This window comes from Gopherus evgoodei, chromosome 6 (genome assembly GCF_007399415.2).
Source record: "Gopherus evgoodei ecotype Sinaloan lineage chromosome 6, rGopEvg1_v1.p, whole genome shotgun sequence".
NCBI classification, from domain to species: domain Eukaryota; kingdom Metazoa; phylum Chordata; order Testudines; family Testudinidae; genus Gopherus; species Gopherus evgoodei.
The window spans coordinates 37,182,230-37,197,847 of NC_044327.1; the positions used below are offsets into that span (position 1 = coordinate 37,182,230).

A 15,618-nucleotide genomic window follows, 5' to 3' on the forward strand; every position below is an offset into this window, starting at 1 on the left:
CTTCATTTCCCTCATCCCTCCAACTCCCCTCCTCAAAGTAATTAGGTGCCTATGACTGTTAACACACTGACAAAAATTATTTGATTCCTCTCTATGTAAGCTACAATCTCACCCCAGCTCTGAGCTCTGACTGGAGTGCAAAGTTGCATAGGGTTACTGTACCTGTTAGCCAAGAGCTGCGACTTTGTTCCAGAAGGAGAGGTTAGGAAAATTGCCAAGTCTCCACGCCGAGGATGGGTGATAGTGATGCGCACAACCACATGCTCCAAGTAGATCACATGGTGGTTGGAATTATCTGAACAGCCAGTGGCTTTGTATACTGAGTGGACCTGGCTGTCGGGCCGTATTGTTCTGTAACATAAACATATACCAACAACAAAGTTGTTTCAGGCTAGCTCTCTGGAGAATGGAACCAAATCATCCTTGTATGACATTTATTGGTCAGTCAGATTACTATTTTTTAGTTTAAAAAATAAAACTTTAGCATTATCTTAGTTACCTACCAGGCATCTCAGTTAGCATAATCTTAGTGACCAGCTGAGATTTGCTGATGGCATCAGAGAATGTCACAGGATTACAGTTTGTTAATTCACAGAAATGCCTGGCTCCATGGTTGTTGCTTAAATAATTTTGGCTACTATGTATTAGATAGTGAATATCATTAACAAGCAGTAGATCAGATCGTCATCTGGTATAAACTAGCATAACTTCCCGGAAGTGTGCCAATTTTCGGCAGCTGAGGATCTAGCCCATGAAATACATCTGTCATTTTTGAAGTAGACCTGAAGACTGATATTTTCTGTGTAGCCATAGAACAGGCTGGGCACATACAGTGAGAAAACAAACTTCCCCCAGGCTGCGGGCCTTTACTAGATGAGCTCTCGATGTCCCTTCCAGCCCTACAGTTCTATGATGTATCAAGAGCAGGATAACTTTCATATGGGCAAATCAAAGAGAGCACAAGGAAAGGTATATTGTATCAATTCCTCTACATGTAAATATAGGAACCAGTGATTATAATGTGTATTACTTGGCTTGGTGATCCGTGCTTTCCACACACACATGCTGTTGAGGGACTGTTGTCCATTTTTCTGCTTCCATCACCATAGCTTCAGCATCCATCAGTCCAAATCCATATAAGTGGCTCACTGTTAGATGTAAACAGAATGGTTACAATCACAACATAGCACATTGCTGTTTGGCTAACAGAATGGCATCATTAGTCACTGCAGTCATCAGCTAAAGGCTATTGCTTCATTTCCTCTGCTTCATTCCTTTTGCTCAGGAGCCAAGAGCTATTCTGGCAATAAGGGCTATACCTACTTTGCACAAAATAGAACATATTGCAGCTGTTCAGATCTTCATTGCAGACATGGCCAATGGAGACTACAGATCCCAGCATGCATTGCTTCATCAAGAACTGGGTACCCCAGACACTATAAAACTCCATGGAGTGCAACTGCCTTACAGACTGCCCTTTGGTCACCTGCTTTAATTCAACCCAGTCCTTTGCCATGAGCCTGCAAACAAATGTTAGAAGGTGGAAGGAGGCAGAAATGTGATATCTCTGATTATTCAAATACCTCACAACCACAACTACAGACACATTCTGAAGGTGGCTGACTCACTGTGCTTTTGCAATTTATACAGGGCCAGACTGTGGCATTTAGATGCTGATACAATCCCTTCCTTGTTTCCTTGTGCACAGCGGGAGTGTGGATGTTGTCTCATTCTCTCTCAGATGGTGCAGTATGTTCCTCCTGTGCAGCTGGCCAACTCTTCCCTCCATTCTTGGGGTAGTTTGTGCAAGGAGGGAGAAATCCCTATACTTCTCCAACCCCAGGGGCTAAAGTCATCCCTGGCCCTTGAACAGGGTGCAAAGCAGAAGAGGGGATAGATAGCTCCTTGCTCCATTCCCTCTGCACACCCGCACAGAACCAGAGACAATGAAGTCAATAGAGCAGTTATGACTGTGGACGCCTCATATCTCTAACACTAGCAGTTTTAAAGTGGAAAAACCATCATGCAGCAGACTTTTCACAGTAAACAATTCCCTTTCTGGGAGAAATTCAATTTCCTGTCATATCTAATAATTAAGTTCAACATCTCAGAAGGTGGCTTAAAAATGCTATCTTTCCTAATTTTAGGTGAATCAGCAATTGAACCCAGATGCATAAAAGATATGGAGGCCATGAAATGTGTGACAGATTTTCTCCCCTGCCCTGCAAGCTTTCACTTTTGACATTTTAAAGTGATAGTCCTGTGAATATGAACTTGATCCTGTTGTCTAAGGCATGTCAATTATGTCACATACCTGCTCTTGAAGGGTAGAAAGTTACTTTTTTAAAAATAAAGAACATAAAATGTTTAGTACTTAAAAGGGCTTAGTAATAAGCAGCTTCATGGCTTGTACTGAAAGTTTCACTCACTGACCTGTTAATCACCTGCAAATTTTTTTTAGTTCCAATCAAAACAGGAGCTTGCAAGTGGATGTTGATTAATTAGAAGGGACTGCAAACATCAGTGACCATCTGTTACAGCTGCTACAAATCTATATCTTTGGTAGATTTCTTGGGTAGAGGCAGTGGAAGGAGAAGAGTATGGGAGTGAGTACTTTTAAATCACAACATTGTATTGATAAATCAGACTGCTACCACAGACAGTACTACAGACAAAACCTCAGAAAAAAAACATATATGCTGTTTTAATCTCTAATGTGACAAGACATGGTATAAGTCTTTCTAGCTACACTTTGCTGGAAGTTTATGAAACCAGCCTCCAATCAATGCCAAACTAGAACTCAAAGGATTGTATCTAACATTCCCCACCCCCCACAAACCCTTGTTAAACAAATGACAGTTCAAAGTATAAAACCGGCCTATACTTAAAGATCACAAATTCCAAATATGGCAAATCTAAGGCTGGCTGAAACGGCCAACTGAAGAAGATTCTTTAAAGGAAAATCCTGCAAGTACAATGAACTCTTATTCTTACAATTTCCTTTCCCTTTAGCCCCAAATGCAAGTGCTCATAGAATAGAAACGTGCAATCTAAGAGAGCTAAAACATGGCTCTTCTAAGTGATTGGGCATCTAACATTTTCAGAATAAAACATACCAAAAAAGACTTCACAGTGTATAACAGATTCATGCATTCCAAGGCCAGAAGGGACCATTGTTATGATCTTGTCATTATGATGTTACACTTCCCGTGTAACACAGGCCATAGAACTTCCATACAATAATTCCTAGAGCAGATCTTTTAGAAAAACATCAAATCTTGAGTTAAAGATTGTCAGTGATGGAGAATCCACTACAACCCTTGGTTCACTGTTCCAATGGCTAATTACCCTCATTGATAAAATTTTTTTGCATTATTTCCAGTCTGAATTTATCTAGCTTCAACTTCTAGCCAGCGGATTGTGTTATACTTTCCTCTGCTAGACCATTATTAAATATTTGCTCCCCATACACTGTAATCAAGTCCTTCTCTTTGTTAAACTAAACAGATTGAGCTCCTTGAGTTTATGACTAAAAGGCATGTTTTCTAATCCTTTAATCATACTAGTGGCTCTTCTCTGAGCCCTCTTTAATCTATCAATATCCTTCTTGAATTGTGGGCACGAGAACTGGACACAGGTTCTAGCAGTGCCAAATACAGGTAAAATAACCTCTTTACTCCTACTTGAGACTCCCGTTTATGCATCCAAGGATTGCATTAGACCTTTGGGCTGTTGCACTGGGAGCACATATTCAGCTGATTATGCACCATCACCCTCAAATCTTTTTCAGAGTCACTGGTTCCCAGGACAGAGGCCTCCATTGTGGAAGTATGGCCTACAGTCTTTGCTCCAGATATACACATTGACATTTAGGCATATTAAAACGCATATTGTTTGCTTATGCCCAGTTCACCAAATGATCCAGGTCACTTTGTTCAGTGACCTGTCCACTTCATTATTAATCACTTCTCCAAGTTTTGTGTCAGTGATGATATTATGATTTTTTCCAGGTCAACTGATAAAAGTGTTAAATAGCACAGGTCCAAGAACAGATCCCCGTGGGACTCCACTAGAAACACTCACGCTTGACAATGATTCCCCTTTTACAATTACATTTTGAGAACTTATCAGTTAGCCAGCTTTTAATCTATTTAATGTGTGCAATGTTAATTTTATATCATTTTAGTTTTTTAATCAAAATGTTGTGTGGTACCAAGTCAAATGCCTTAGAGAAATCTAAGTATATTATATCAACACTATTACCTTTATCAACCAAATTTATAATCTCATAAGTTTTTTCCCAAATATAGAACAGAAACATTTAATAATTCTACCATTTACATCTAATAATGGACCAATATTATTGTCAGGATTCCTTTGTTCCTCATATACTGCATTCTTATTGTCCTTTAAATCTGCTGACTATAGATTCCTCCTTGTGTCCCTTTGCTTCCCTTATACATTTTCTACAATTCGGAGCTTCCTAACTATATTCACTACTATACTTTCCCTTTCTTCTATTTGTTATACATTTTTTTATAGCTGCCTTCACTTCCCCTCTAAACCAGATCAGTGTTTTAAACAATTCAGCCTTCTTCCTCAATTGTGGCATTCTGGGCATCTAGTGAAGTATTCTTAAACAATTCCTAATTATAATTCACATTTTTCTGATTAAATTTTTCCTCACAGCTGATTTTGGCTCATAATTGTTTTCAGCTTTGTGAAACTGGCCCTTTTAAAGCGCCAAGTATATATATTACTGATTTAGACTTTATTCTGTTGCATATTATAAATGTGATCAAGTCACGATACGTGTACCAAAGCGACCATTAATTTTTATTTTTGTAATCAGTTCCTATTTATCTGTGAAGATGAGGTCTAACACAGAATTCCCTCATGTTGGTTGCACACTTCTTGAGCTAGGAAAATGTCATCTGTGATGAAATTCCAAGGATATTTCAGTATTGGCAGCCTAAGACCTCAAAGCCCTTCCCCCAGCCTTTTGAATTCTTTGTACTGAAAAATACCGCAGATGTCTACTGCAAAAATAAATGGACAAAGAAGAAGGTTCATCAATACTATATGAGGGCAAATAAAGCAGGGGCTGAGCAATTCCTCATTTGATAAATGTGACCACTGGAGTCAATGAGGTTAAGTGAAAAAGCTCTTGGGTGGAGATGTCTTCTTGGGAAAAGAGGGACTTTTAATTAACATACAGTTATCTACTTATCTGTCTGTTTTTATACTGTGACCATCACTGTGGTATGCAAGATCTTACTGAGGAAAGTCACACCGTTCACCCACACTAGGACCAGCTATATGGGTGGAAGGGCTCCCAACATGCCTATCAACTGTGCAGACATCATTGGTATAGCAACTAATTTCAACAGGAGGGAATGGTATTAGTGCCACCATATTACCCAATAGAGAAATCTTTGGGATAACTCATGGAAATACAGTTTTTTGCTCCCAGGGGAAGCAGTTGGCACAGCTGATATGTTGGGAGACAGGGGACAGGGAAGAGCCAAACTTTTGCTCATTCCCCACTCTTGCACACACACTCCTGAGCCAGCTGAGTGGGAGGGTGAGTAGCAGGCTTTGGTGATGGCAGAAGTCTGTTCAAGGACACCCCTGGTCAGGCAGACCTCTGGTTGAGCCCAAAGTGGTTTCCTCTACCCTACTTACACACTGAGTTTCCTGAGGAACCAGAGTCTGAATATTCACACTTTAAAAAATAGCTGGTTTGAAATATTTACACAACTCCCGCCCCCAATCTTTCCTACCTTTAACACCTCTTTTTAAAATGAAGTTGTGCTCATTTTTCATTCATGAGAAGAGATTAACAGTAAGAGTGATGGTACTTATGTTAATTGTCCATCACCATCATTACAGTTAATGTTTAAACTCTTTTGTATGGAAGAGGAGAAGTAGGACTAAGAGGCTTGGCACCTGTTTATATATACACACACATACACTTACACTTTAAACGTAAGTACACACTTCCATGAAAAATATTCCCGTTCAAATCAAGTCAGTGGTGCTACTAAATACCTCCACGTGGTAACCTTCTAGACAGCTGCTATTTGGCTGTCTGCAGTGCCTACACTTCAAAGCGCTTGATCAAGTGGGTTTGGATGGCAGCTGCAGGGACTGAGACTGACGGGACTGAGACAGGACCATCATTTTCAGACAATAAAAAATAATTTAGGAAAACATTACAGAGTTAACAAAAGTTGCTGATCACTCCCATCGTAAAGGAAAAGAGGGTTTAATCTCCTTCCCCACTGTCTTCAAATCACACCCCTTCATTTGTACCCAAACTGGTGATGCTTATGAACTCTACTTCTACTGTGTCTGACAGTAACCAATTCTGATGCCTCCAGGAATGGTAAAAAATTACTTTGACAGCACATATGGGGCTAGGCGTGCCATTGGGGTAACATCTAGAGATGTGATTGCCATTGGAAAAGAATGCGGACTCACTTCTGCTGACACAGGTAGGAAAACACCATTAGCAAGGTAATCATGATATGTTGTGTTTGCTGTCTACTGAAGGCTGATACAGGTGCAGTGTAAGACACAGGCACACTACACATTATGTGCTGCACATCATAATCACTAGGAATTATTATCGGGTTCATCTGTGACTTTATGGCTCTGTCTATGTTAGGGATGGTGTGGAGATGGCTTCAGGGGGATTTCTGCCTCATTAACAGAGAAGAAGAATATGGAATGGGAGCAAGCCTGCTGCTGTACCATTTCAGTAGCAGTGTACTCCCCCTCAGTGCCCATTTAACTCTGCTGGCTGGTCAATGCATAGGAAGCCCATGGTTCTGCCTCTTCTCCACTCTTTGACATAATAAAGCTGTTGGGCGTGTTCGTCTGCACTCTGAGAGGAGGGACTACAACTGTGCTCCAAGGGTTGCTCATGGGTGCAAAGGGCAAAGGTGTTCTTTGAGCCATGTCTCTCCTCATGCACGCACACGTAACTTGGCCCACTATTGTTTATACAGTTTCACAGTTGTGCATAGAGCTTTACATATATGTAACAGGAGAGATTTAAGGGAAAACTAGTCTCACAAAGCAAAAATTGAATTGTAGCTGATCTCTTTACTCTTCTTATCATTAAAGAAGAATAACTAACATTTCTAGAGGTTAATGTCCATTTATTTATCCACAGAGCAGCTCCTCCAACCCCCACTATAAAATCAGAGACCATCTAGCAATGATTAACTATGCAAGTTTATCAGATCTTCCTCAGTTTTTCTAGGAAAGGTACGTAATCCCTTTATTTTGGGCCAACACTTTCATGTATAGGAAAAGATGTAGGATGTTTAGGAAAAGACTGTTCTTGTTTATACATAAAGGTGATGTAAACTATATATTATGTGCTGCCCCCTCTGAAGTGCAGCCTTTAAAGAACAGAATCCATTCCCAAGATTTGGTCATATGCAGAACTATTAGTGATTGTTATTCATAAATTCAGTCATAATTTAAAATCTCGCACAGTCTCTAGGTGAATTGGGCCACATTGAAAATATAGTACTTATAATGTCAATAGAGCTAAACAGAATGTAAGTGATGCTGCCACATTTTGTCCTTGTCCATTTTAATGAAATGATCTTCAGTTCTTCTGATCACCTGTTCTCACAGACCGTTTAGCCACTATAAAAGTGCCTGATTATTATATCCCTCTTCAGATACTGGATTGACAGAAACAAATGAAACAACTACATAGGAGGCAGAATGTCTTCTCCTCATTTGATCTTATCCAGCAATTATCACTATTCCCTCTAATTTTCCAATCCCTGAAAATGGCTTTGAGAGTGTAAAAGTATTGTCTAATGTTCATGGTGGTGCATGCTTTATACTACCAATATTGAATCAATAAAAGACACTGCTGGCAGTATGAGAGTTTAGAAATACATCTGAGGGAACAGTCTCAACTGAAGTAAATTGCCAGTGAAGTGAATTTACACTGGTTGGGGATCTGGCCCCTGATCTCATCTAAAGCTACTGGTATGCATCTAGCCACCTGGAATCTGCAAAATTACTTGCCTGAAATGCCACTATATATGGTATGTGTCTGCGCTTTTAGATATTGCTCAGCTAGATTGGACGAAATAAAATTACAGAATTTCTCTGGATTTGTTTTGTGTTATTCTAGACCCAGACATCTATATCAATCTCACTGAAAATCAAATGAGGACAGAATCATCTGCACTGAAATGCTTTAAAATACAAGACTGTGTTAAATATTTAACTGAATCTGAATTTGTTCCCACAGCTGTATTGGTTTTGTGCATATTTACCAGACAGAGGTGCAAGTGTAACTAGCACTGTGGTGAAAGTAAACAGGAACATTATTAAACCTGACTAGGAAATTTTGCAGTACTCCTCTTTACACAAGATTGCTCTGTTACACTGTGTTTTAGATCTTGTTTTTTTTGTTTTGGATATGCTGATGCCCGATATTGGGCTGGCAACCCTGTACTTGACAGCAGAGATTCCAAAACATCTGTGTTTAATTGGCAGTGAAAAGCTTCCCCTTTTCAATTCTCCTGCTTGCCCGTAGATTGTCCTTCTCATCTACAAGGATGTCTGTATTTCACAGGAATTTGGTCAATATTTGTTTTTTTAATATCTTAAACATGAGGAGATTCTTAAGACTCCTGAAATTAGCTACTCTCCCCTTCTTACTCATCCTACAACTTTTTCCATCCCTCATCTTTCTGCAAGATGATCTTAGAATAGATCTTCTTCCCAAACTTCTACTTTTGACAGGTTATTAAAGATGGATAACTTACTAAATAGATATAGTTCTAATTCCACATTGCTTTAATTAATTTCTGTCATTTGATTAGTTTTACTGCAAATGTTAGAAGTATTTTGGTATGTCAAGTATAAAGCAGATGTATTTTAAGGAAAAATGCAGGGATGGTAAAGGATGCTACAAGGAAAATGTATTTGTTTTTAAGCAGCACTGCTTAAACTTTGTCCTATTTTGCCTGTGTCAAATTTCAACTAAAAGAATTTTTGAGATTTTGAATTAGAACTTGTGTTTTGCAGTCACATCCTTAAATCCCAATTCACTTGTGTTGTGCCAAAAGCTACCAGTAATTTAAAATAATAAGATTTGACCTTTGAAACTCATAACTGTACTGAACAGCCAACAACAAATTATCGGATACTGTTCTTTTTACTCTTGCGGATAAAACCAACACTCAAGCTTTTCAAATTCACATAATGTATTTGAAACTCAAAGGAGGGCATGGAAAGAATGCAATTGTATTCCTTGCATTTTTATGTTTCTGCTTATAACCAAAATATAAATGTTTCTGCTTATAACCAAGACAACAGAAAACCACATATTTCCGCAAAATACAGATAAGTCTAAGGACTCGGCAGGATTAGAAGGAATTTTCAGTTTCTGTTCCAAGGATCACACAACATAATGGTCTGTTTGTACGACAGAAAAGTGCACTGTGTACTACCCTCTTTATTATATTACATTATAATGGGATATACTGAAAATTTGGGGGCCAGATATGTAGGTAGAAAAGTGATAGCAAATAATCAGAAAAAGGATACAATGTATATTTGTTCAATAAAACTTGTGCTTAACTTCTACATGTAATTACACTAACTCTTTACTTAACGTTGTAGTTATGTTCTTGAAAAATGCACCTTTGAGTGAAACGATGTTAAGCGAATCCAATTCCCCCATAAGGATTAATGAAAATGAGGGGGTTAGGTTCTACAGGGGGTGGGATATTTCCTGGGAATGCCTTACTGCGAAATGATGAACTAGCAGTTGGCTGAGCCCTTAAGGGTTAACTCTCACACTCTACTGTACAAGGCACCAGGAAAGGAGGGAGGGCAGACAGAGACACACACCCTGTGTGTGTGAGTGAGAGAGATGCGCATTTCCCCTTTAAGTATGAAAAGTGGAGTCAGAAGTACACTGCCTTGTTAATTAGATCAGCCAGCTGAGACCAGACCACAGCTGCCTTGAAGTTCCCTCATATATATGTTTATATATGGAGATATACCTATCTCATAGAACTGGAAGGACCCTGAAAGGTCATCGAGTCCAGCCCCCTGCCTTCACTAGCAGGACCAAGTACTGATTTTGCCCCAGATCCCTAAGTGGCCCCCTCAAGGACTGCATTCACAACCAGTCAAACCACTGAGCTATGCCTCCCTTGTTGTGTGTCCCCCCTGCTCTATGGAAGATGGGGTAAGCGGGGTGCAGACGCAGGGGGAAGGGGGACATTAGTCCCCCTCTTCTTCCCCTCCACACAGCAAGCAGGAGTCTCGGGGAGCAGCTGTAAGGCAGAGGGCAGGAGCAGCACATGGCAGTGGGGGGATGGACAGCTGCAATTGCGAGCCTGCTGAGCAGCTGCTGCACAGAGAACTTAGGGGAGTGGGGAGCTCATAGGGGGGCTGTTGGTCCACCCTGGTTCCAACCACACACCAGCTAGTTCCACCGGGCTGCTCTTCCTGCAAGCAGTGGACAAAGCAGGCAGCTGCCAAACGACCTTAGAAGGGAGCATTACACAACTTTAAAAAGCATGTTCCCTAATTGATCAGCAATGTAACAACGAAACAAGGTTAACTGGGACCACTTTAAGCAAGGAGTTACTGTATATCAACCCAGTGACTGATTATTGTATCAGTACAGCTTGATTTCTTCAGACAATACCAACACTATATTATCCAACACCACACTCAAGACTACCATAGAGATTTTATTGGTAGATCGAACTATCTGAAAGCCACTATTGACTATTCTGTGATCTATAAGAAATAAAATAAAGAGGTCTGTGGCACTCTGGCAGAGCAGGATGTGAAAGTTTATACTTCCAATGTCAGTTCAGTCTGGTGGATAAAAAAATTCCGTTTTCACTTTTGTCCTGCTTCCTTTATGAGGCCTAAATCCACCTTAAAAAACAACAAAGACCACCTTAGCATGCAGAAAATCAATGTATAGATTGCATTTATAATTATATTCTCACAGTAACTGCCTATTTCAGGAATTTAAAATACACCTACATATTAGCTTATTCACTAGATGAAGACTGGTTGACTAAAAGGACTTGCAATAGGAGACAGAGCTCTTCACTTCTGGGTCACTAATGCAAATCAGGCCCTGGGCAGTAATGAAAGTCATTACTCTTCAATGATCATTTGGTAGCTTATGAGAAATAGGTCACTAGTTAAGTCCGCTACCCATGGATGCATTGTCATCCACATCACAGAAAAACACCATTGCATTTATCGTATTTGTTGAGAATCTTATCAGAGTGATCAAGAAACCTGCTCTTCCCTCTGTCCCTAGAAAAGTTACCTTGTGAAAAGTGTCGTGATAGAATGAGAAAACCTGCCGTACCCCTACATTTTCTATGATTGCCCCCCCACCCTCTGGTATGGGTATCATACTCTATAATAGGATTTTGGCCATAAAGATCGCTCTGAGGCCATTCATTTCTCTCTTTTATAAAATGACTCATTCTATTTGAAGGGAATACATCTAACACAAGAAGCAATGGGCTTAAACTGCAGCAAGGGAGATTTAGGTTGGACATTAGGAAAAAGTTCCTAACTGTCAGGGTAGTTAAACACTGGAATAGATTGCCTAGGGAAGTTGTGGAATCTCCATCTCTGGAGATATTTAAGAGTAGGTTAGATAAATGTCTATTAGGGATGGTCTAGACAGTATTTGGTCCTGCCATGAGGGCAGGGGACTGGACTCGATGACCTCTCGAGGTCCCTTCCAGCCTAGAGTCTATGAGTCTATGAGTAAGCATTATATGCTGGTGCACTAGCTTTATAAAAGGTTTGTTGAAAGAAAGTTGGCTATAATCCATGTGTGGTAATGTAAGATATAATTTTTAAATTCAGTGATGGTCATTTTACAGTATATTTCTCCAAAAGAGACAACTCCATTGCAAAACTAACTGTCTGTAAATTTTCTTTAAACAAAACAAGCCATTTGTGACTAGAGCACAAAATGTATTTAAAAAACCCACTCACTTCCCTTTTTAAGACTCTTCAGGCCAAATTTCTCCTTGAATGTGCATCTGAGGTTTCCCCTAGATATTAAAAGCAGATGGATCTAACCATATTTGGATTACAGAAAACAAACAAACAAACAACCTTTCACTGAGAATTTATAAGCAAATAACTCAGAGTAAATTATGACAGATTAGTTGAGTGAACTAGAAGTGGAAACGCTGAGAGATTTTTAGCTATAGACACACGAATACCATTTCTGTGCTGCTTAGAGTATCAGGTGCATAGTGAAGAACATCTCTCTTGTGTTAGCTTATATCATTTCTGTATCTTTTTGGAAGTGCTTATGTTCCAGTAAATTATCAACAGTTAAAAGAACACCCGACTGAGCACAGGGACAGTATCAGATTTCAGCAACAGATGGATGAACAAAAAATACATTGTGGTTATGGTATACATGTTTAATAAATAATAATACAAGTATTTATAATTAAATATCCATCTCAATAACCCTGTAAGGTGAGTAAGTATTATAATAGGTACGGTTATGTGAACTAAGACAAAGAGAAGTTAAATAATTGGCCAAAGTCTCACAGCGTAATTGGCAATGTAAAAAATAGACTCAGGGTGACATCCTGGACCCATACAAGTTAATGGCAACATTCCCATTTACTTCAATGGGACCATGATTTCACCTTAAGAAACCTGAATCCCAGTCCCAAGCTCTGTCCACTAAACAATATAGTCATCCCGGTGGCAGAATATTTGTGAATATAATTAGTGAAAATACCCAATAAAACACAATGAAAATCAAACTCCATTGGCCCTTAGGGATGGATTTTATTTAAAAAAAAATAAAAGAGAGAGAGAACTGAGCTCCACCCACAAAACTCTGCACCTAACATCTGTGCATTGAATTCCCATGGATGTATGTGTAAAACTAGGCAGCTAGATTGCAAAATCTCCCAATTTCCAAGGACGGTTGTTATAACAGTGACATCAACATAATTATGTGATTGCACATATTCCTTGGGCTTTTCATTTTTAAGGACTAAAGGCAAAGTGTTCTGTCTTTCCAGCATAACCATTTCTTACTCAAGTTTAATTCAGTAACTCTAGTCTTACTGGGAATAGTTATTACTGCAAACCGGAAAGGTATCATTTTAGTTTTTCATGCAGAGCCCGAGTCTGTTGACCTGTAGGGCATGCATGCTACAAGGCTAATTTTTCTCCCCCTAGGCTTTGAGAAAGAGTTGGATTAAGGTGTGTTAAAGGGGAAAAGTCAAATGGTATTGTATCTGTGGGCTGGCTGGTGTTGGTGCTGTCAGTTCAGTCTGTAATTTTTATAATATACATTTCTTGAAAATTGTTTGTTCATAGCCTGGATTATGCAATGGATACTAATCCTGGAAGCTCTCTGGGGCAAGGACTGTCTTCTTTATTGCTTGTTTGTAAGGTGCCAGCCACAATCCATCTCATCCTTGAATACAGTTTGTAGGTGCTACTGTAATATAAATGTCTATGGCTTGATTTTATCACTGTGTTACTTCAGTTTTAGGGTAGATTAAGTCCACTGAAAACCATGGAGTCAAACCACTGTCAAACTGAACCAACGTAGTGGTAAATCAGGCCCACAATATATGAATACTATAAATGCAGAAAAGCAAATTAGGGTGTATTACAATATGTTATGGTCAGTCTATGTTTTTTTTTAATGTATCTAGTCACTGATCTTTAAGAGGTGTGTCCGCTCAGACCTTCCCAGTTTGATTTTACAACCAATCCCTTGGTTCCTACGGCCAGCAGGGAACAGAGCACTGCAGACACAGCAGCCTCAGCTAGAATTACAGTTGTCATAATGAGGAGCTTTTGATGTGTTTAAAGTTGGGAGGAGAAATGAGGATTTTTTGGGCTCTCTCCAGGCATCCTTTTTCCTTTCTCTGGAACTCCTCATCTCTGGAACTACCTGACCATGTTGCTGTTGTTCCTGCTCTCAGATATCTCTTTTAATTTAAAAAGCAAAATTGGGAGGTATATGAATTTCTATTATGCAAAAATAAAAATTCCTGAGAAGAATCCTACAAGCTTTCAGGTTGCAGAATCCTACGTCCCAAAAAGATTTGGTGATTCTTGCAAAGGCAGATAAAGTTCAGAAACCAGGCAATTTGTTTAACCTAGTTTTAAATTTGGAGCTTTGAATAGCTCCCAAAGTAATTTTAACATTACTGATAATTGCCATCTGAGCATTTGCTGATGGAACGGAGGAAATGATCTAGGAAACAAGAGCCACCTAGAATGGGATGCAACGTCTGCCAAATAAAACTCTATAATTTCTAGGTCCCCTAATCATCTAAAAGCCTGTATTGAAAAATTAAAGATTTATGGCCCTATTTCTGCTACCATATCCATTCTATCTCCCCTACCTCTCAGTTTCCACAGTAATAACTTTAATGATACTTTATAAAAATGAAATAATAAAGGTGCTGGCATCAATCCTATGATTTCTGTGATATTTAAACGTGTTTGACAATTCTAAATGGTCACCACTATCACTGGGCACTCCTCCTCCTCCCCCTGACCCATGCTGCTCGCATATACTGTGTATTCTGCCAATGTGGTTCCTTACTGGGAGAAGTAGGGGACTGCATTTCTGACAGAATCCCAGTTAATTTTAGGGACTTCTTCCATCCACTTCCTTGGTGCTATGGTGAGTGCTGCCCTTATGTGTTCAGAACACCACTAAAAGCCCATGATGTAAGCAAAGGGCAGCAAAATGAGAATTAAAATGAAATTAATCAGGTACGGCCATAAATTAATAATAGCACCTATATTTTCAACTGTGATCAAGGAAATAGCTTGAGGATATCTCTCAAACTTTAAATCCATATGGACTGGGAAGCTGAGGGCCTGCTAAACTAACTCCGGGGTCATACCGACTTGACAGTTTTCAATGACATTTCATTAATGAAGGTTTTTTTTCATTCCCCTCCCCTGCCCTTAATATGTTAATTAAAGGTGATTGCTGAAGGATCTGGCTTTTGTTGGAAAGTGAATGGTGTAATAATCTTTCCTGCTTCTTGATAAATATAAAGCATGAAGTATTAGAATGCCATAGCAGAGTGGCAGATGCTAGGGCCCTGATGAAAGATGCTAGAATCTTCTATTGAGTTACCCTACATTCAATGGTCTAGACTCTGTGTGCTACTGCACCTTTTTTTAAGGTGTTGGTTTAAGTGGCGCAGAGCTATGGGAATGGTTCTATACTACTACACTGACCTGCAGCCCCTAAGGGGGGAGGAACAGGGTATGGCCAGAGAGAACTGCACTCTGAGTATTTCTGGCTGACAAAAGATCTCATAGGTGGCTGCCATAAGTCAAGAGAGCTTAGAATGTAAGTCTGTCACATTCAGAATTCTTATATTTGTTAGCAATGAATCTAATTCTTAAATCATGATTTAAAATGGGTGACGGAATGTGCACAGGAGCTCATTCAGCTCTTTTGAAATAACCCACAATGTTGTGCAGACACTGCAGTTGTTCTCTGAATTTTGTTTGAATACTTAACTCTGACATCAGTTTCAACTTGATCTATTATCAGAATAC

At 39.4% G+C, this 15,618-nt stretch overlaps 1 protein-coding gene across 3 annotated transcripts in view; it reads right to left on the bottom strand.

Annotated features, from left to right (window-relative positions):
* The window catches only part of PCSK5 (proprotein convertase subtilisin/kexin type 5), a 302,119-nt gene that overhangs the window by 101,581 nt on the left and 184,920 nt on the right, over window positions 1–15,618 (bottom strand). For all 3 annotated transcript variants that reach the window (XM_030566779.1, XM_030566778.1, XM_030566780.1), the window contains exons 11-12: window positions 1,031–1,148; window positions 163–351 (exon numbers count right to left, since the gene is read on the bottom strand). In XM_030566779.1, the coding sequence (XP_030422639.1) occupies window positions 163–351; window positions 1,031–1,148 (307 nt within the window). The remainder of the gene's footprint in view (window positions 1–162; window positions 352–1,030; window positions 1,149–15,618) is intronic.